Source organism: Mustela erminea, chromosome 1 (genome assembly GCF_009829155.1).
Source record: "Mustela erminea isolate mMusErm1 chromosome 1, mMusErm1.Pri, whole genome shotgun sequence".
In the NCBI taxonomy this organism is placed as follows: domain Eukaryota; kingdom Metazoa; phylum Chordata; class Mammalia; order Carnivora; family Mustelidae; genus Mustela; species Mustela erminea.
The window spans coordinates 140,144,896-140,167,363 of NC_045614.1; the positions used below are offsets into that span (position 1 = coordinate 140,144,896).

General features: G+C 38.9%; 1 protein-coding gene and 1 pseudogene across 1 annotated transcript in view; one reads left to right on the plus strand and one right to left on the minus strand.

Annotated features, from left to right (window-relative positions):
• MME (membrane metalloendopeptidase) overlaps positions 1-22,468 on the minus strand; it is a 73,511-nt gene that overhangs the window by 28,762 nt on the left and 22,281 nt on the right. The window contains exons 7-14 of the mRNA XM_032343459.1: positions 21,731-21,865; positions 19,430-19,531; positions 17,463-17,599; positions 17,260-17,353; positions 15,983-16,111; positions 15,145-15,243; positions 12,738-12,818; positions 11,349-11,452 (exon numbers count right to left, since the gene is read on the minus strand). Coding sequence (XP_032199350.1) covers positions 11,349-11,452; positions 12,738-12,818; positions 15,145-15,243; positions 15,983-16,111; positions 17,260-17,353; positions 17,463-17,599; positions 19,430-19,531; positions 21,731-21,865 — 881 coding nt within the window. The remainder of the gene's footprint in view (positions 1-11,348; positions 11,453-12,737; positions 12,819-15,144; positions 15,244-15,982; positions 16,112-17,259; positions 17,354-17,462; positions 17,600-19,429; positions 19,532-21,730; positions 21,866-22,468) is intronic.
• Positions 8,298-8,877, plus strand: LOC116591419 (annotated as a pseudogene).

A 22,468-nucleotide genomic window follows, 5' to 3' on the forward strand; every position in this document is an offset into this window, starting at 1 on the left:
CTTTTGTTTTTTAGATGCTGCATATCAGAGAAATCAAACAGTATTTGCTTCTCTCTGTCTACCTCATTTCCCTTAGCGTAATACCATCAAATTCCATCCATGTTGCCAGCAATGGCAAGATTTTGCTCGTTTTTATGGCTGAGTAATTTTCCACTGTGTGTGTGCATGTGTGTAGATGATGTATATGTATAAATATACACATTCATACACATATATGTACCACATATTCTGTATCCACTCACCCATCAATGAACACTTAGGTTGCTTCCACATCTTAGCTCTTCTAAATAAAGCTGCCATCCATACACAGGTGCATATATCTGTCTATACTAGTGTTATTATTTTCTTTGAATAAATACCAAAATTGAAATTTCTGTGTCATATAGTAGAGTTCCATTTGTATTTTTAGGAAGCTCCATACTGTCTTCCATAGTCGCTATACCAATTTACACTTCTACTAATTCCACTACTAGTGCATGAGAGTTCCCCTGCCAGCACTTGCTGTTTTTTCATCATTTCATTTCTGTCATTTCAACATCAACAACTTACTGTTTTAATCATCATTCTAACAGGTGTGAGGTAATATCTCATTAAGATTGATTTGCATTTCCCTGGTTAGTAACATTGAGCATCATTTCATGTGCCTGTTAGCCATCTTGTAGGTCTTGTTTGGGAAAATGTTTATTCAGATGCCCTCCCTACTTTTTTATTGGATTGTGTGTATATACATACACATACACACACACATATAAATAATTATGTATGTATTTTGGATGTTAACCTCTTATTGGATAAATGATTTTGAATATATTCTCCCATTCAGTAGGTGACTTTTTGTTGTTTTAATGGTTTCCTTTGCAGAAGGTTTTAGTTTGATATTGTCTTTGCTTTTGGAGTCAGAGCCAAGAAAATCATCCCCAAGACCAATGTCAAGGAGCCTACTGCCTAGGCTTTTTGATAAGGATTGCACTGAACCTGTCAATTGCTTTAGTAATATAGGCATCTTAACACCATTAATTCTTCCAATCCAGGAGCATGGAATATCTTTCCACTTATTTGTGTATTCTTCAATTTCTGACATCCATGTCTTTTCAGTATACAGGCCTTTCACCTCCATTTCTCTCTTGAGTTTGGTGAATGTCTTTATGACCACTACTTTTAACTCTTTATTAGATAGGTTACTTAACTCCATTTCAACTGAGACTTTTTTCCTGAGGTTTTAACTTGTTCTTTCACTTGGAACATATTTTTCTAATTTCTCATTTTGTTCTACACTGTTTGTTTCTATGTATTGGGCAAAAAACTGTTGAAGGAGTGGCTTTGTGTAGGAGAGGAACCTTATTGTTCAGCTTTGCCCTAGGTCTTTGTTGTCTTCCAACCTTTGTAATTATCAAAGCAACTTGATTTATTCTTCATAGATCCCAGTTGTTGATGGTGTGCCAAGACCTGTCCGTGCTTCAAAGGGAGGAATCTTATTTAGTACCCAGTTTCAGGTTGATGGGAAGACCCTCAGGCAGCAATTTCTAACGTGTGCAAGTATATACAGCTTTGAAGGACAAATAATCATAAATCCTGCTGGCCTCCAGACCAAATGATCTGCAGGTGTCTTTGGGCTACAGTTATAAAAACTGGGACTCCAGAAAAGTGTGTAAGCTCCTTTTGGGGAAGTACTGGGGAGATGTAATAGAGGCCGAGGGAGAGCACAAAGATGGCGTCCCCCAGCCTACATTCTCTGCGAGCACCTCCACAGCCTCTAGATTTGTGGCAAACTTGAAGTCTGCCCCTTAGACTGAAGCTCCAGGATAACAAAATGGGTCTTTTTCCATAGGAATACTGGAGGTGTGTTTCAATCTTCTGTCTATGTAGTGCCCTGGGGGTGGCTGCCTACCAAAAACCATCTCTCAAACTGTTAAAGTCCTGGGGAATCCAGGAACACAGGCCCTTGGCCACCAGAGCCAGCTAATTAAGGAACACCTCTGTGTATACTGTATCTGGCTTCGGCAAAGCAGTAGAATGGCACTCTGAGGTAGGCTAACAAGGCATAGCAGAGGCCCCTAGTGTATGCTATCAAGGTAGAGAGAGAGCAAAACTGGCACCAACCCACGCCTCTGTCCCTACAGAGTCCCAACAGGCCCATGCCCTCTGATAGATGTGGTAAGATTAGCAAATGAATTTCCTTCACATAGAGTCTAGGCCCTTTTCAAACTTCTACTATTGTGCTGATCACTGGAGAGAACTGAGTCTGCAGGTGAGCCCTTTAAGGGTGTTACCTCTATTCCCTCCAGCCCTTTGCACCTCTTGGATTTGAATTCCATTAGTTTTCACAGCCAACATCTTTCCACTGCAGGTCTCACGGGCTGGGCTGCCTGATGTGGGGAACAAACCCCTCATGCCTCAGGAAGAAGCTCTGGATTTATGAGATCCCTCCTGATTGGGGGTCACTGTACCCGGGATGGGTTTCTGGCAAGATCACATATCTCCCTCTCCCATCCTTCTCAGTTTGGGCCTTTTACTGTTTGTCATGAAGAAGCTGTCCAGCTAGTTTCTAGGTCTTCCACATGTAGCTGTAGATTCAGTGTGTCTATGGAAAGAGGGGAGTTCAGTAGGATCTTCCTGTGCCACCATCTTGGACCGCCCCTTTGAAAGTGCTCCTTTTAAAACTGCTTCAAATTTAGGTTTCCCCCTTACCCTAATGCACTTCAGGATGCAACCCCTACACAACATGAAGTCATTCTAGAAGACCATCATGACCACACTATAACAACAGCTACTTTTTAATGAGCATCTAACTTATATGCCAGGCACATTATATAATATTTAATAGAATAACCCCATAAGGCAAAAATAGATGTTATTTTCCTCAGTTTATAAAGGAATCATTGATGCTCAGAGATAGTATGCAGGTTGTCTAAATTTACACAGTAAGTGGCAGAGCAAGAATCTTAACCCACAGCCCCTCTTCCCTCACCTGATTGCAAAGTACAAGCTCTTTCCACTGTTCCGTAAAGGGCAATATTTTTTACCCAAAGGTAAAAGCACAATAGGACCAAAGAACCCCTTTAAACTATTCACTGTTGCTGCATAAGAGTTGTTAACTTTAGTGCTCATCTGATTATCGGAGAGGTGAGAGCCAGGACTCCTATTCTGACATGACACTGGGAGAATTCTTCACTCCTCTTTCAACCCAAGGCCATAGAAATCACTAACCTGGTTTTCTTCCGGGAAGTCAACCAATTGCATGTGTTTCTAAGTTTGGCAACAAGGCACACTCTTTTTAGTCTTCAATAACTGTATGTGTATATATGTACAGATGCGTGCTACCTCCACTTTGTGATATACCAAATTCAGAGAAATTCCCAAATTGAGAAATACATGGGTGGGTGGATCATTTCTGTCAGAATTTTCTTTTGGTGATGATTTTCCTAATTTAGAATAATCTTGGGATCTTTCAGGAAAGAACTGAAACTTCTTCCTTCCCATATAACCCTTAGCAACGCTATAATTTGACATTATTGTCTGTCTAGCTCATTACACAGTAACTCCATGAAGGCAGTGATGTTCTTTTTTTTTTTTTTTAAATTGTAGTAAGAACACTTACCAGAAGATTTATCTTTTTAACACATTTTGCCACACTGAAGTTGACAATACATTACTGTAAACTGTAGATACAACGCTGTACAGAAGATCTCTAGAGGTTATTGATCGTGTTTAACCTAAACTTTATACCTGCCGATTGGAAACCGCTCTCTTCTCTAGTCCCTGGTAATCACAATTCCATTCTTTGGTTTTATGAATTTTCCTATTTTAGATACCTCATGTAAGTGGAATCATGTAGTATTTGTTTTTCTCTGTCTGGCTTATTCACTCATCCATGTTGTTGTATATCGCAGAATCTCCTTCTCTAACTGGTGTTCCATTGTTCGCATATACCATCTTTTCTTTATTCATTTACCTGTCAATGGAAACAGGTTGTTTCCATGTATAAGCTGTTGTGGATGGTGCTGCAATGAAAACGGGAAGGCAAATATCCCTTAGAGATCCTGATTTCAAGTCTTTTGGATATACATTTAGAAGTGGGCTTGCTGGGTCATATAGTCGTTCTATTTCTAATTTTCTGAGGAACCTCCTTACAGTTTTCCATAGCAGCTACACCATTTTGCATGCCTACCCAAGATGTGCAACGGCTCCAATTTCTCCACATCCTTTACCAACACTTGTTGTCTTTTTTGTCTGTTTTGTCATAATCATCCTGACAGCAGTGATGTGTGAGCTCACTGTGGTTTTGATCCACATTCCATCCCTACTCAGAGATGTGGAGCATCTTTTCATTTGTCTGTTGGCTGTTTGTAGGCCTTCTTCAGAGAAATGCCTATTCAAGCCCTTAGCCCATTGCTAAATTGGCTTATTAGTTCTTTTGTTAGAGAGTTTTAGAAGTTCCTCATGTACTTTTGAGATTAACATCTTTTTAGGGATATGATTTGTCCATATTTTTTCCCACTTCATAGGTTGTTTTTTCATTCTGTTGATTATCTCCTTTGCTATGCAGAAACTTTTTAGTTCACTATAGTCTTACTTGCTTGCAACTCTATCTCTAGGGCTTAGAATAGTGTTGGGAACATGAGAGGCACTCAATGCGTCCTCCAGGAGAGAAGAGCCTCTCTTCCTGAGATGCTGGGGCGGGGGGAAGCACTAGGCCTAGGTGAGGCACTGGGGCTATGCAGGCTGTAGACAGCCATGACCACTAAGAACTATGACCAATGGAACATCATCCCCTCAAGACGGCAAACTAGTATAAAAGTTCCAGAATTGTTTTGCAAAATTTTCCTAGTTTAAAACGTCAACCTTTAAATTATTGAATTCCCTTATTTCCCCTCCCCCTCTAAAAACCAAACCAAACCAAAATTTTCTTGGATGCTAATTAAAAAGCAGAAATGTTTTACCCCTATCACAGTGAGCACCGAGTAATGTACAGAATGGCTGAATCACTACACAACCTGAAACGAATAGAACACTGTATGTTAACTCTACTGGAATTCAAATTTTAAAACTTCATTTTAAAAAAGCAGAAGTGTTTTTACTGATAAAATGTGTTTTGCTTATGGTCCTAAGGCACACTGGAAAAGCATAAAGCCTGTCAGTTTAATGGGAACATACAAGATGGAAAACTAAAATTTTAATCTATTACAACATGCGTAGAACACAAGCATCTCAAGGCAAATATTGCCGTAGGGAACGAGAATGATTTGTTCAAGTTTGGTCTAGCTTAGTTATTCTGTCTTTTTGGATCAGTAATACTTGATGAGCCAAATAATCCTTTTTGTAAACCTTCCCCACATACCTACACTCATGGAGATTCATTTGTGTCTCAAGAATCTGTCACTCTGCATCCCCACCCCAGACAGTTCCTACCAACTCCCTCTGTACCACCTCATTTACCCATATATAATTTACATGATATATATAATGCCCACATACATAATATAATAGCCTTGCATGCTCTTTTTCTTTGGATAACCAAGCTCACTGATACAGGACTTCATGAAAAGAAGTCTGACTCTAGAAATAATTAGTGAAGGGGAAACATCAGAATAGAGTTTTTTAAAAAAAATATTAATTTATTTATTTTGTATTTTTTAAAAGATTTTATTTACTTATTTTTGCAAAAGAGAGAGCACACACAGGGGGAATGGCAGGCAGAGGGGGAAGCAGGCTTCCCGCTGAGCAGGGAGCCCAATGCCGGACTCAATCCTAGGACCCTGGGATCATGACCTGAGCAAAAGGCAGATGCTAAACCGATTGAGCCACCTACGTGTACCCAGAAGGGTTATTTTAGAAAGAAGTGAGGTACTTCCCTACCTCTGGTGACTATGTTCCTTTTCTCCTGAGTGTCTTGATGTATAGAAGCCAAGGAGGAAAACTTCTTGGCTCTTATCAAACCTTCACAGTTAGGGCCATAGAATTTTAATGCTGGGAAGAACCTTAGAAATGTTATACAGTCTAAATCAACCCACTCGTTTTATAAATCAGTTAACTACATGCCTTTTAAAGGGCCACAGGTAGTAAATGGCAGCCCCAGGACACTGAGAGAGTTCATGACTCACTGCAGTGCCAAAATGACGATGTCACTTCACAGGGTGCCAACCTCCCCTCCATGTTTGGTGGGATTGGCCTTTCAGGAAAAAACACAGACAGACACAGCTGTTGGGCAGCCAGCCTCAGGAGGACCAACCACTTGTTTTAGGGACTGACGCCACCCAACTAGTACAGACTAGAAAACAACAGCAGGCTTGAAGAAATAAAGATGAAGACAAATGAACCAACCGTTTTGTTTTGTTTTGCTTCTTGTGACTCCTCTGTTCTCTTCCTTATTAATTTAAAAGCTGACATGTTGGGGGGCCTGGGCGGTTCAGTCAGCTAAGCATCTGCCTTTGACTCAAGTCATGATCTCAGGGTCCTGGGATCAAGCTGCCCGGTCAGCGGTGAGTCTGCATCTCCCTCTCCATCTGCCCCTCTCCCTCTGCTCCTGCTCTGTCTCTCACTTTCTCTCTCAAATAAATAAGTAAAATCTTTTAAAAAAGTAAATAAGTAAGTGCTGACATGTCCCTTCCAGAGAATGTTTCATTAATACTTGAAGGTTTAATTGTCATTTTAAAAAAGGTGCTGGGGCGTCTGGGTGGCTCAGTGGGTTAAGCCTCTGTCTTTGGCTCTGCCTTTGGCCCAGAGTCCTGGGATCAAGCCCTGCGTCAGGGTCTCTGATCAGCAGGGAGCCTGCTTCCCCACTCCCCCCCCACCCCCTGCCTGCCTCTCTGCCTGCTTGTGACCTCTCTCCGTCAAATAAATAAATAAAATCTTAAAAAAAAAAGGTGCTCTCCTAGCACTTTGTTTCTCTGCAACAGCACCAACAAAACTCTGCCTTTTATCAGATTTAACTGTTACTCAGTTGCTTCTTTCCCTAGATGGTGAGGTCCGAGATGCAGGTCCACATTTTATTCCTCTGTATCCTTTATAGTGCGTAGCACAGTGCTTTGCACACGGCAGCTGCTCAATAAAATGCCTATTGAACTGGTTCCTGTCAATGTCTCTGTGTTTTTATTTTGATGCATAACAGCGGGAAAGATACAGCAATGAAATAAGTCTTAGTAGTTTATGGTAAGTAACTCCGTGGTTCAGTGGTCATGATTTACAAACACTGCCACAGAACAATGATATCACAGAAAGTTCTATCCTAGGAAATGAATAAAATAACATCAAGTCTAAAAACAAGAAAGGGAGTTCTTTTTTTGTTGTTGTGCATTTTGTTTTCTTTTTTGAGTTTTGCTAGCTCTATTGACTCTAATTGAATAATCATGTTACTGGAAGTAAATCATTAGAGATCATATCTAATTAACTTTGCCAGTAGATATTATATTCTCCATTGAGCACTATTACTATCTGATAATATGACATATTTGAAATTCTTTACAAACTGGCACCAAAAACCCAGAGAACATAATGTTTCAGATAATTTTGGAAATACTAGGCACTCAGAAACCGCATGAACCAAGCTTTTTAAAATTTAAATCCATGCCCTTCGCAGTTGTCAGCTGCTCAAATGGGCAGAAGGCTATTTTAGCGAAATGATTAAATCAGGTATTTCACAGATACACTTCCTGACTTTCTCAATTTTTTTAAATCTGTTAAACAGTGATAACAGCAGAAAGCTGTTGCTTAACTTCACTAACTATGATGGTGAAACGGTGGGATGTGACAATCTTTATCTTAGCGGCTGAGTCAACTTCATCAGCACGATCACAAACTGGCTATCATATCATTTATGAACCCCACAAATACCGAGGAAAGGTCTATATTCTAGTGTTCCAACTCTAGAGACACAAATATATGGTTTCTGCTTTCAACAAGGGCTAGCACAGGCACGAGGTGAAGAGGAAAATGCAAGGGGGTACTATGAGTAAGGAAGGAATGTTCCAGTTGAGTCCAACAATGTGTAGGTTTCTGTGAGATGAACAAAGGCTGAAAGGGTGGTCCCAGGTAACGAACAAGGAGGAAGAAAACATGCAGCAATGACTGAAAGTAATTCCTATGGCTGGAGCTTTGGGCAACACTGGGCGGGGGTAGGGGGTGAATCTCAAGGAATTCTAGAGAACTAGTGAGAGGAATGCAGAGCCTTGTACCTGTTTTGTAAGACAGGCAACAGGTATATACTGAAAGGTTTTCATCAGGAAATAATAGGACTCTATCTGTATCTTTAAAAAAATTCTCTAGGCTTGACACAGGACCAGAGCATGGGAACACATCCAGATCTCTGATGTCAGGCTCAGGGGACCCTTCTAAAGGAAAGCTCCAGAAGCATTCCCAAAGGAAACGAACAATGTTCACTGAGTAACAGTGCGCAGATCTGGAATTCTTGTCCAGAAAGAACCCAGACCCCGCTCCCAGTCTTCAGAAAGAAATGGCCTCAAAACTGGAGAACGATTCCATGGTATTGCAGGTTTGGTTCAAGACCCACAGAGCAAAACTCAAGAAAGCCAAACAACAGCAATTAGCTGGGGTGGAAGTCAAGACCAGCTCTTCCAAGAGAAATATGGATGCACCTCCGGTATCCCCCAGTGGTGTCTACCCTGCTTCCCTGCTTTCCACAGATCACCAATTCCTTCCTACCAACTCAGCACATGCTCCAATTTTAACGCTCTCCCAGACCATTCTGTTGGCAACAAAATAGTCCATTTTGGCTGCTGCCAAGATCCTAACATCTCCTCCCTTTGTCCCATTATGGAATCTCAAATTCTTTCCAGAAGCTTCACTGCTAATTCTCTTGGTTCTTCGTCTCCAAAAAGAACTTCATGAGAGAAGCTAGACACAAAACATCACATATTGTAATGATTTACAATGATTCCCATACAAGAGACAGATACAAGATCTACATAACATGGATGCATTTCAAAATCATCTCTGTGAAAGAAAAAAGACACAAAAGGGCCCACGTGGTGGAACCGAGTGGAAAGAGGTGCCAAACAAAACTTACGGGAATGGGGATGTTTCATGTTGTAATTAGGATGGCAGTTACCTGCATGTATAAATTCATCCAAAGACATGGAACTATAACTTTAGCATTATGTACACCGCAAAAAAGAAACAATCAAGGGAAGGACCCAAAAGGTTCTACTGAGCTATGCATTCTGCGGATGCAACATTCATTGAAATAGTGTAAGGGCACCTGGGAGGCTCACTCAGTGAAACATCTGCCTTCAGGTCAGGTCGTGATCTCTGGGTCCTTGGATCAAGCCCTGCATCAGGCTCCCCATTCAGCAGGGAGTCTGCTTCTCCCTCTTCCTCTGCTTCTCCCCCTGCTCATGCTCTCTCTCTCTCAAATAAATAAGTAAAATCTTTTTTTTTTTTTTTAAGATTTTATTTATTTATTTATTTAACAGACAGAGATCACAAGTAGGCAGAGAGGCAGGCAGAGAGCGAGAGGGAAGCAGGCTCCCTGCTGAGCAGAGAACCCGATGTGGGGCTCGATCCCAGGACCCTGGGATCATGACCCGAGCTGAAAGCAGAGGCTTTAACCCACTGAGCCACCCAGGTGCCCCAGTAAGTAAAATCTTTAAAAAAATATATTGTACAGGGGTTTTACTTGTGATTATTGTAGGGTAAGAGGACTCGGGAGAAAACCAACACATATGATGAAAGGGAATGAAAAATGCAAACTGTATTACCAAACCATTACAGAACTTTGGACTCTATTAACTTAAAAGGAAAATATCAAGTAATAATTCAACCATTTTTAAAATCATGAAGCATCCTTCTGGTGTCATATGGGTGCAGGTTATATTCGCTATTTTCAGAAACACTACCTGACAATATTTCTCTGTAGATATTTTATACAGTACTGGCAATGATTAATTGTAAGCATATGTATTTTTAAAGAGATGAAAATCTCTAAACTTGTAAGAAACTTCTCAGATTATCAATTTACCCATGAATATTCTTTTTGGTGACTTTTTGTGGGTTTCCAGAAATAGGATTTCACAACCGATTATAACACAAACCATATGCACCCATTCTCCTTCCTTCTTTGCTAGCGAGGGCATGACATTCTCCAGCCTCTGCAGCCTTATTTTTAGCACCAGACAATACAACATTTGCTGCACTATAAACTCCAAAGTCAGCAAAAGAAATCAGACTCTCTTATGGGGTACCTGACAGGTTCAAAATGCTCTGTAGGGATTGAAATGTATCGGCGTTGTCGTTTAGGAATTTTGTCCAACCTGTACTTGGTTTAACTGGGAACAGAACAGCCTGCCATCAGACAGTCCCCTGTCACTTTGTACCTTTCCCAGCACATTTCCTTTCTGGTGGTAGAGCTTATTACATCATGCCTTTCCTACCCTCTGCTGTGATAATGTAATATAATATAATCAAAGTTCACCTTCAATCTCCTAATTCCCAATGATACCTGGACTGAGTGTTCTAAAATATTAATTTAATAAATGAATAAGTGAAAAAATAAATGAACACGTGAATAAACCAAGCAACTCACTGGCACATTATTTTTGTTCATTACCACACAAATCAAGTTAGTATATTTATTTTTCATTTGCTCATTCATTCATTCATTCATTCGGTTTCAGCTGAAAACTTTCTATGCGTTCAGCACTGTGCTGAACAGGCAAAAGGAATGAGAGCCCTTGTTCTCCAAGAGTTAAGAGCCCAGCAAGAAAAAGTCAACATGAGCAGCTCTAGGGATCTAAGTGCAGAAGCTCATGTGGGTAAATATGTTAACCACACCTATTTAGTTGAAAACTCGAGGCTGACCTAATGTTAATGTTCATATGAAGCACGAGTGCCCCTAAGAAGCAGAGATGAAGAGCATTTGGAGGCAACTCCCATGATCTCCTATTTGGCTGCCACAAGGCTGAGGGTGTTACACAGAGCAGTCTAGGAAGGGGATGGGGCTGTGGATGACTGACCCAAGGAAAACAAGTGGGCACTGGGCCAAGACCATTCTCAGTACCGCAAGTACAGCGTCACAGAAGGCTTGTAGGAGCGCTGGGTTACCTAGGCTAAGGCATTCCTGAGGAACTTGTCGACAGAGTAGAGGAGATAGGCAGTAAATGAGAGAAAACGAAGAAACAGGGTAGCCTGAGGACAACTTCATAAAAAAATTTTATATTTTCTTAAATCTTTGACCCATGTCTAGTATGACAGTCTTAGATGTGGAGGTACTCACTCCATTGACAGACGTTGCACTTTTTAAACATTATTTTAAGTCGACTTCTTTTTCTTAACCCAACAATGAGAGGGACAAAGGCCCTTTTCTGAATAAACATATAAGAAATGAATATACATACTCGTCCTTGTCCACCTTTTCTCGGAGCTTCTTTAGTTGTTTATTTTGGCTGAACTTCAAGTTTTGAATTATGTTCTCAAAGTATTCATCTTCCTTGTAGTTCAACTACATTACATAAAAGATTTTGGGAAAAGTAATCAAATTTTTTGCTAAAAGCATAGGGATATGTTCTTAAACGTATCAGTTAATGAAGTTAACAGACAGCATTAAAACTTGCCAAAGAAGGATTGAATTCTCATTAGCCTAGTTCTCTATCCCAGGTCACTGGTGCTCTAACTCAATCACTACTTTAGCCTATTCTTCTGGAACTAATCAATGAAACCAAGTGTCTGACAAGCTTTCCTATATTGACATTAGCCCTTACATGATAGGCGAGACAAGAGTCCATTCTTAATTTAGCACCTACTATGTACTGGGCACTGTTCTTAGCACTTTATATATTTTATGTTTTTAATCCTTATAATCTTACGAAGATGGGCTATTAGCACTATTTTAAAGCTGAAGAAACTAAGGCAGACAACTAAGTCACTTGCCCAAGTTGGTGAGTGGAGGAGCTGGGATTTGAACCCAAGTAGTTGTCTGTGAGTCTTTGCTCTTAGCCACCTGACTCCTGAGACAAAGACACCGCCACCCCCAGGCCTCACATGCTGCAGCCCGTCCATCTACAAGAAGAAACAGTCAAGCTTTTCTACAAATGGAAAGAGACGAGAGGACACTGTGGCTTGTAAACCCGCATGTGAGGGATCAATGGATTAGTAATCACTGTCATCCCCAGGTCTGGGCAGGAATCACCTTACTGCCGCCTGGGTTTCTAAGGAGTTGCAGGGACCACAAGGTTAGCGACAGGACCCTCAACTGGGTCTGAAATCAACAGCGTTGTGACTTGAATTGATTCTGTTCTCTTTTCACTGTTACATTACCAGAGGGGAATAAAACTGCTTCTGGTTTTCAAACAGTAGGTTTTTGTTTTGTTTTATTTTTTCAATACAGAGGCATGACCTGGTTTTTATCCCATGGAGGAATAATTGGAAAGTGGAGGAAAACGGAAGACTTGACTTTTTGGGCTTATACGAGAGGAAATAAGGAGACCGAGTGCTGCCTGTTGCTCAACACTCTGATGTCCGCCCTTGATGCATTTCAAAGGACACGAGATTTTCCCACTACTCTTCAGTGGACTATATGGAAACCGAAATAACAAAACCCAAATATGAACCAGGCCGATGAAACAAAAGGCTAAAACTAAAATGCAGTTTTGTCCTCAGCGTAAAAGGCTTTATATAACGAGACCTTCGGGTTTAGGCCATTCTACATCACTTCTGGCACCCCACAGCTAGAAATGACATTCCCACCCACCCTAGGTGTCACCAGCACAGTCTTCGTAGAGACCTACCTCAGCGTATTCACTGTTCAGTTTATTTTCATTTGTAATAATGTCATCGGGATAGCCAATTCTTTCTTTAATGGCTAGAGCCTAGGAGAAATTAAAACATTGAATGTAAGGGTGATTGTGTAACTTCCAAATGCAAACATTATAATTTGCCATGACTAGCGATCGAATAATTTGATCCATATTGCTTACAAAAATAGTATTTGACAACACTTAGATAGAGATCTTTGAAATGGTTTCTCACTGGGGTCCAAAATAAACGAGAAACAGTTCCAAAATTTTGCTTCTAATACCCTATTCTCATAGGTTCCAGCTTTCCCAAAAAAACCAAAATGAAAACTGACAAGGCATCATTCCACATGTATTGTACTTCTATGAACTTTTTCTCTGAAAGGCTTTTTTCTTCAATTTTATAGGAGGGCTAATATTTAGAGCTTCCATTCTAGCAACTTATAATTATCTTTCCACTTCACTGACTTAGCTCAGAAAACAGATATGGGTTTACAGCTTTAGCGCTAATATTCCTTCTGAATATTGAGTCCTGGAGTCTGTATGTTTTCTTTTGGTCTCCAAACCCAGTGTAACTACCTTCCCACAGTTAAGTGAATGGCATTATTTAAATAAATAGAGAACAGGATTTTCCTTGTTATACCAGCTCATACTGACCACTTGCTTGCTACATTTCTAATTTTTATTTTTATTATTTTAGAATTGTTTACTTTTGTTATTTCATTATTGCTATTTGTTTCCTATTATGATTTCTATTTCCATTTTTTAATTTCTCTCATTTTTCTCAAAGATATTTGACTTTTGATTCTATCATATTATATTGTTCTTAAATAATTTAATTATGTTACAAATCTGTTTCATAAGCACAGGATTTCCGCAGCAGATCAGACAGGATATGTGTCAATAAGTCAGTTTGGCCAAGTCCGATTTCTTGTAGATTTCCACACCACTGCCCATTACAAATAGCCTCCTCTTGAAGGTTTTTTACTTTCTAGAAGACACTTCCCCAATGAGTGTTCTAAGAGGCACAAACTCTATAGAAACAGGTCTACATAAAAAGGATTTATTGTCAAATACTTTGGGTAAATACTGCTGACAAAAACATTAAGCAGACTTCTTTACTGCAGTCTAACATGTAATGAGTATTAGATACGGTGCCTGAAAATCATACCGTAGGAGCATGTAATCTAGTCTAAGGTGGGGGCAGGGAAGCCTTCCTACAGGATGTAACTTCCTAAATTCTTTGAGACAGGGACTCTTTTTTTATGGAACTACGTATGGGTCCAATGGCTTATAATACCACCTTGGGAAATGATGATCAAGCTCAATCCAGCTGGCCACATCAAACAGAACCATGTCACAGAGAGCCAGAACACGAAGGAGTACATCCAGCCTGAATGTCAGGACCCAGTCAGTGATGGATAGATAGGTATATTGCGGTGCATAAATTTCAGACCTAACCCAGCCACAGCTTTGGGATAGCCGAAAACGACAGTCCCTTCACATGATTTAATCCTGGAAAACAACTAGACTACCGCTTGGTTTTCATATTATAATAGGTTCATAAAATCTTTCTTTATCAGTTTGAAGAATGGTCTGTTCTTGCCACCCCAACTGGAGTGGAATTATCAGACTGTATGTGAATACTACTCCCAAAGCATATACAGTTTCCACTGGACATTTTCCTCTTAGTTTTATACTTATCGAGACAAATAATCATAGTGAGTTTAAACCTAAGACTTTCTTAAACATCTGACACCTCTGTTCTTATGCAAGATATTAGGAGTCCCAATCACAGGTACACAGTGGGGGTAGAGAGGAATAGTTATACGAAGGCTCCCTCAATATTTCTCTACCTGTAGATCACCATGTAATACTCAAGTAATACATCACCTTACCTTTGCTTGACAGAAATTTAGAATTTTTCTCACTAGGTCATATAAAAATCTAAATAAGGCATGTTTTCAAAATTGAGCTGGAAATCTGTGATTAAAAATTGGAAGGATATTTTTAGGCTTTGGTAGAATCCTTTTGGATATGTTGTATAAAAAGAGAAATAGTATGAATCACTGATAGTATTTTTCAGATATTTATTGTTCATGCAAGATTCCCTCTTATTTTCTGAAGAGTCCTTTTTTTTAAAAAAAAAAAAAAAAGGAAAATTGGGGATATTTCAAAATTTTGAATTGAATATGGAGAGTAGGAGTTTTTATTATCTCAAGATAATAAAAGGTGTAAATCACAGAAACAAATCTTTATCCACGAAAACTGTTCCTGGAAATGACATCTTGAAGGAGATTGCTTTCATTTTATGGAATCCCTGAACTTCCTTAAAAGTTCATCTTTTCATGTAAAGAAATTGTTTAATAGTGCTGCCTTTTAAAATTAATTAATAATTTACCTTTTCCTCAGCTTTCTTTTTTGTTTCAGCATCCATCCAAGTGAGGTCATCTAAAGTCTGAATAAAAACCTCACGGATCTGTGTAATCAAATCCTCAACCTTAAACCACAGAAACAGAAGACAAATTTAGGACATGAATTACTTTTTTTGGTAACACAAATTTTAAAAAATAGGATTATAAGCTGTCTTTACAGAACTCAATAACATGTATTTATAGACAAACTGTGACATAAACACATGGATATATATTTTTCAAGGAATCTTGCTACTACCAACACTAAGGATTAAACAGAGTCTTACACACACCTTAATTAAAAAGTCATCTTTAGAATGTAATGGTTTCCATGATCATAAAAGAATTCACATAAAACAGTGTCATCCCTGTTAGTAGTTCAATTAAGCAAGAAGTAGTATTTTAATAAGTTTCTTTCACTTTAAATTCCATCCTCTTCATTTCAGTAACAATGAAAAATGAAGTATTTTTTTAGTATCTCAAATAAACCCTGGCTTACTTTCAACATTTTTCAGAAAACACTAATTCTTGGTCAATCTTGCTAATAGAAGAATTTACAAATGTCTCTATCAACAGAACATGAGTGGGCACCGGGTATACACTGCTTCCAGAAAATGGACAATTGGTTTTGGATCAGACAATATTAAGATTAGAAACATAACCAGACCCTTGGGAGAGGGAGGGGGAGTCACTAAAAAATAACAATAAATCATGATTCCAAAATTTTTCTGCCAATCAGTAAAACTTGAGCCAAATTTTTAACTATTGTAACTGCACATTGATGCAAGCCACGAACTGATAGGAGTGTCATGCTGAAAACATTACCACATGTTTACTCTCTCCAGCAAATGCTGCTTCCACATACAGCCTTCCCACAGCATTTTCCATATTCCCATTGACATAGTTTGCACAACGTCTCCACGTTGCTGTTTCTGATGTTGTGCCATAAAGGGCCTATGGGTAAGAGAAAGGAAATGACATCTGACCACAAATAGATGGCCACAGCAAAGGTGAACACACATTCCACAGGACTCTTTTCTTTATGTCCCCTAAGTTCTTGCAAATGTTCACTGCTTCTCCTCACAAGGCATGTTGTCCTCACCCATGACAAAATGTAATCCAATAGGACTGTTTACTTATAAATAATCCAAAAAGAAGGTATATTTTCGGTAGCATGTCCCAGTAGAACTTTCGGCTATTACAGGTGAATATCCTTCTAGACAGCTTTAGAAAACAACAACAAAAATGCCCTCCCCTCAAAACCAAACCAAAAAACATAATAGTTCCGACTGCATAAACATAAACATGAAGTAATGTTCAGTTTATGTAACAGGGGAGAAATCTGGTATACAAGGAAACACATTCCTGTTTTTTAATGTTTTAGCTGAACTTCCAGTACTTAGAAGAAGTGTACATATATAAATTTAAGTACTAACGAGGGGATTAACTGAAGTAGGGGAAATTGCGCGAGATGCCATTTTAACATTCTTTAATTTTAAAAATTTGCCCACATTTTCTTTCAAAGAGTAAATGCTAAAAATTTCAAATAAGCAGTTATTTCCTTTCCATAACACCAACCAGTACATTTGCCAAAATGTCTCCTTCTATCCCTCCTGTCATCTCCCCTCACCACAGGACTACTGGGATGATTGTTTAAATAGTGAAGGTACAGCCTAATAAAAGGCCTTACGGTTGCCCCCAGGTAGGAGTACTATCAGTGGATTGTCTACATCAATGTGGTCCATCTGTCTGCATGTCTACTGTGCTGTATACAAGCACCTGACAGTCAAATTAACTGAAATATATACCCTTGCAATTACTTTCCACACAACAAAAAACCAAGCCAGTATTCTCCCACAAACTGCTCCAATAACCAAATGCATCTCCTTCCAGAGAAAATTGAATCTTGGTGCCAGAGCAGGACAAAGTCCATGAAAGCTGGCTTTGCTAGGCAACATAGCCAAAATATGGGCAAAGCAGCCAACACTTGGCATGTTGACTCCTGGCAAAGTTCGCCACATTCTAGCAGTGTACATGGCAAGCCTTCATAACCATGTACTCCTTATGCTTTAAGTCTTAAGAAAAGAGATTTTTTTCTTCACCTTGCGGAAAGCATTTCTGGACTCCTTGTAGGTTCGGCTGAGGCTGCTTACACGATCCATTATGAACTGCCAGGACATTAAATTTTGAAGATCTCTGTATAAAAAAACCCACCACCCAGCAACAGAAAAGATGAGGCTGCAAAGCTTCTAAAGAGTGATCGTAAATGTAAATTTTGAGGACATAGGCACTCTGACATACCTACCTGGCAGAATATTTGGTAAGAATGAGCTTAAGTTTGGTTAAATATTCTGGAGCATAAACCACCACATCTTCCTCATTTGCAATATTAATATTCACAGTTGACATGATTTCATTTGTGAAATTTGACCAGCTGAATGGCTGGAAAAAAGCAGGCATGAAACATTCAGTAATTGTGGATTTGCCTTCTTGGTTCTAAGACTCAATTATGGTCATGGAGTCAGACATGGTTAGGGTGTCAGTCGCCTCATTATGTAATATTACAATGGTCAGTCTGATATTTGTTTGGAATTTTTCCTCCATTGTTCCAATCAGTTTCTGAATTTAAAAAAATTAGTTCTGTAGCATGATTATTCAGATAGTAGCATTAAACCAACCAACCATCTAAGAGCAAAAGCAAAGCCTCTAAGGATAGAGAATATACAGCTAGAAATTTAGCTCAGTGTTGCCCATCTTGGTCTAACTCACACACACAGAAAGGACATTTAGCTTTAAAAATAAAGCTTCCTGTAGTGCCTGGGTGGCTCAGTCATAAAGCATCTGCCTTCGACTCAGGTCATGGTCCCAGGGTCCTGGGATCGAGCCCCACATCAGGCTCCCTGCTCAGCAGGAAGCCTGGTTCTCCCTCTCCCACTCCCCTTGCTTGTGTTCCCTCTCTTGCTGTCTCTGTCAAATAAATAAAAAAATCTTCAAAGACAAAAATAAAATTAAAATAAAGTTTCCTTGGTTTACACAAAAATTTAAATGGGTATAAAGTGTTTATCTTTTAATAGTGGATATAACAATCCATTCAAACACTGTTAATACACCTCAGTGGAGATCCAGCTATAAACAACAGCATACTATTGTCATAGGAGAGGTATAGTAATGTTAGAGATACAACACAAATGGTCCAATGAAGCCAAACACCATATCTAAAACTATCAGTATTGGGTCGATAGGCATGCAATTTTTACACTTTGGAGCTGCTAAAAGATGAAATCTTGTATTTTATTCTCTAAATGGGAATCGTGGTTATTCAACCAACAGTAGATACAGGAAAAATAACACAAACATTTAAGATTATGCAAATCTTGCTAAAATGCCACATTTCAGTGTTTGAAAAGTTCACACATTTGTAAGGATATAAAATATTGATAACTTATTAAGTATTAATAATTGCTTTTCTCAATTTTCTTTGGTGGTTTGGACCAATCTTTCAAAACCAGATTTATGAAGCCCTCATTGTATTAAACAGTTCTATGTGACAAATTCCTAACAATAGGTCATGTCTTTACAAACCTCCGCCCCCTTTTTTTACTGTAATTAGGGCCAGAGAGAATTCCATCACTGAATGTGATAGTTTGTTGATTTTTCCATGGATCTTGCTTCAGTTCCCAATCACGTGCATCAACTAATACACAAGGATACATACATAGCCCCCCCAAAAGATTACTATATCCTAGCTAATGAATTACTACTATTCATAATGGAATTTATGAGCCAGATTTTTCTCCTTATTTCTAGTGTTCTATGTTTCCATCATTGCTCTGAACATCTAGGTTCATGGCCTTGATGAGAATATGGCAAGTTCTATATATAAATTATCCTTTTTAGGACTTAAAAAAAAATCTAATGATTTTATTATTTGACTGTCCAAGTCCAATGGCTATATGATTGTCTCTCAGAAGGATTTTCCATTTTAATGTTTTCCAAATCCTTTGCTACAACAGTTTCATTGCACAGCTGCCTTGAAAGGAATTTTACCTTTGATATTCACTCTAACTCAATATAATACAATGACTTCACATAGGTCTGTGTTCCTTTTTCCAGTCTTGTCATGAAATCAAATGGTTGGTGTCATCTAAATTCATTTTTAAAAGTTCAATCTATTTCAATAAATAAGTAATCACTGAATTTTAACAAACTATACCTCACTATTATAATTTTGGAAATGGCACAATAACAGAGAGCACGAAACTTGCTACTTACCTTCCCATCGATCTCTAGTGAGAAGTTATTCTGGATCTGGGCTAATGTCATTTTGTTATAAAGAAGCATGGGGTCATTTCGATCTTCAGGTTTAGTTGTAGCCTACGGATTTAATTTTTGATCCTTATTTTACAACTAAGAATACTTCAGAAAAACATAACTCTCTATGAGGGGAAAAGAAATATGAAATAGGTACAATATAAGTTCTATTTTCTACACTTGTTTTATGGTTAAAATAAACTCATATCAAAGAGAAAAGTGAAATTTGGGAGATTTTAAGCATATTCAATAACAATCATCAAGATTTGGCTACCGTGTTAAGTATAAGATTCTTCAAAAATCTTTTCATACTTTGACAACTGCTGAACCACACAGGCAGTGTCCACAGGCCTCCTTCCTTCTAAGGGTCATGGTCAGCTAAGTCATTTCTGTGGTTGTTTTATACGGTAACTTCCTCAAATACAATCACCTGCAATGCATCTCTCAAATATCCTCTCCCACTTCCTCATTGCTACCATTCAGTATCCCAGTTAATATCCAGATAAGAAAAAAAAAAAAAAAAAGAAAAGAGAGAAAACCATAACGATTTCTGCAAGAATTTCAAGCCAAGGAAGAGAAAAATTTCCTAATACAAAGCATGGTTATCTGAGGAGAGTGATAGCACCTCCTACCTTTGTGACTGTTCTCTTATCCTGCCTAGACAGTATACTCTACACTCTACAGCATTAGACTCAACAGTTTTATTTACTTATTTTTCACAGAATCAAAAAAAAATGCAATAACAACTCCCCAACTAGCAGCTGAAATAGAATAAAAGCAATTTTAAAGTCAAGAGAGACCAAAGGTAGCTTAACATGGGAGTTATTTCTGGGTTACAGTAGCCCCTTTAGGTTATTTACTTATTCACTACTTTAAAAATTATTTATTGAACATATGAATGGAATAAAAAGTTGGATAATGCCAGAGATACACAGGTCATTTAAAGAAGACTAAGACCTCACCACAATCTAAGTCTAAGAGAGGAGAAAAAAACATAGATGCAAATCATTTTGAGGTAGGATATGCCCATCAGAGAGCTGAGGCTGATCAAAGGAGAACATGGTCTGGGAAGGTGCAAATGGCAGAAACCCAGGGCAATACACTGTTTTCCTCTAACACTTCCATTTTCAGCACAGAAACACCTGTAACCCACCCAGCCGCCATTCATCCAAGCAAAGTCTGGTTCTGACTGGAGATTTGGGGTTTCACGTAGCTCCAGGAAAGCTAAAATTGCCCTCAAAGATTTTTAGTCTTTAAGATTCTGACGGCAGTGGCAAACACCAGGGGGATTCAGGAGCACAGACTTGTCTGCAATGTCAGGGAGAGCCTAAAGATTCTAGACTAAACCAACCGTGGGTTTAATCAGTAACCTTAATGCTGCTTAGACAGAGTTCACTCCTCCAGACTGCAGACTCTGTCAGAGGAACATCGGACAAAAAGGTGCCAATTCAGACTTCAAGGGTTCATCGGGACCAGAAGTAACTCAGGAAAACACGCTCTGGGCTTTGCTGTTCCTCTCAGAACCTCTGAGCCAGCCTGACAGTTGGAACTTGGTCACACTGTGTGGTCACATGGTAGTGTTCAGGGACTAATATTAAGCAGAGGAAGAGTCAATCTCTGTGATCACCTTAAACTTTAAAATAAAACAAAGCAGAACTATACACACCAAAACTAAAATAGCTTTGTGGAATAGTTAGCCATCGCATGTGCCCTGAACCTCGAGGACATCCCACCAACCATCTGACTGCAAATAGTTAAGCTTTTGGTATAATCCACTTATCTTAGGTAATTAAGTGTAACTAGTTTAATATTTGTCGAACTTAGTTATGTCTCCTGGATGTCAGGAACTCAGTTTACTACAAAATTCTATAGTTTCAAAGGTTCTCTTAAAGTCAATGATTCATTTCTGAGCTATGCATTTTTACCAGTTGTTGAAAAAGTTGCACCTTTTTACCTTTCCAATATGTTAGAGAGGAGAAAGAAAGAAAAGAATGGGAACACAGGATGCCTGGGTGGTTCAGTCAGTTGAGTGGCTCAGGTCATGATCTGGGGGTCCTGGGATCCAGCCCCACGTGTCTCACGTCTCAGGTTCCTGGCTCAGAGGGGAGCCTGCTTTTCCCTCTGCCTTCTCCCTCCCCGCCAGCTTGTATACTACCTCTCACCCACTCTCTCTCTCTCAGATAAAGAAATAAAATCTTACAAAAAAAAAAAAAAAAAAGGAGTGGTAACATTATTCAATGTATCAGAGAAAATGTGTTTTACATTGGCAATTTCTTTTTCCAATTCCATAATTTTCTTCATTTCCAAAGAAAGCTGGTTTTCATCGATGGGCAGTCCTTTCTCCTTACGAATCAGTCTGGCCACAGAAATCATAAAATCTACATACGCTGTACAAGCCTGCAAAAAATACACAGCAGTGAATTGCTGGTGTACATTCTAAATATTTATCATGGTAATTTAACTTAAAATTTATTTATAATTTTTGGTAACACTTAAAGGATAATAAAGTAGAAGACCTTTACTAAATCCTAAAATAAATGACCTACACAAATTCTTAGAAAGTCAACATGTGGGGCACCTGGGAGGCTCAGTGTGTTAATCCTCTGCCTTTGGCTTAGGTCATGATGTCAGAGCCCTAGGATTGAGCCCCACATCGGGCTCTCTGCTCAGCGGGGAGCCTGCTTCCTTCTCTCTCTCTGCCTGCCTCTCTGCATACTTGTGATCTCTCTCTCTCTCTGTGTCAAATATATAAATAAAATTAAAAAAAAAGAATGTTTAAAAAAAAGTCATCATGTGTCTGAATTAAAGCGGAACAAAAATTATCACTTTGAAAGTACTAAGTAATTCCTAACCATTTGGTTGGGGAATTCTGTCATTTTCAATTTTTAATCGTTATTTAAAATTGCCTTACTAAGAATACAGTTGCAAAAACACTTGATAAGTAATAACCTAGTAGTTTTTCTTAAATAATAATAAATTCCTTTCCTGAATTCCATCTCC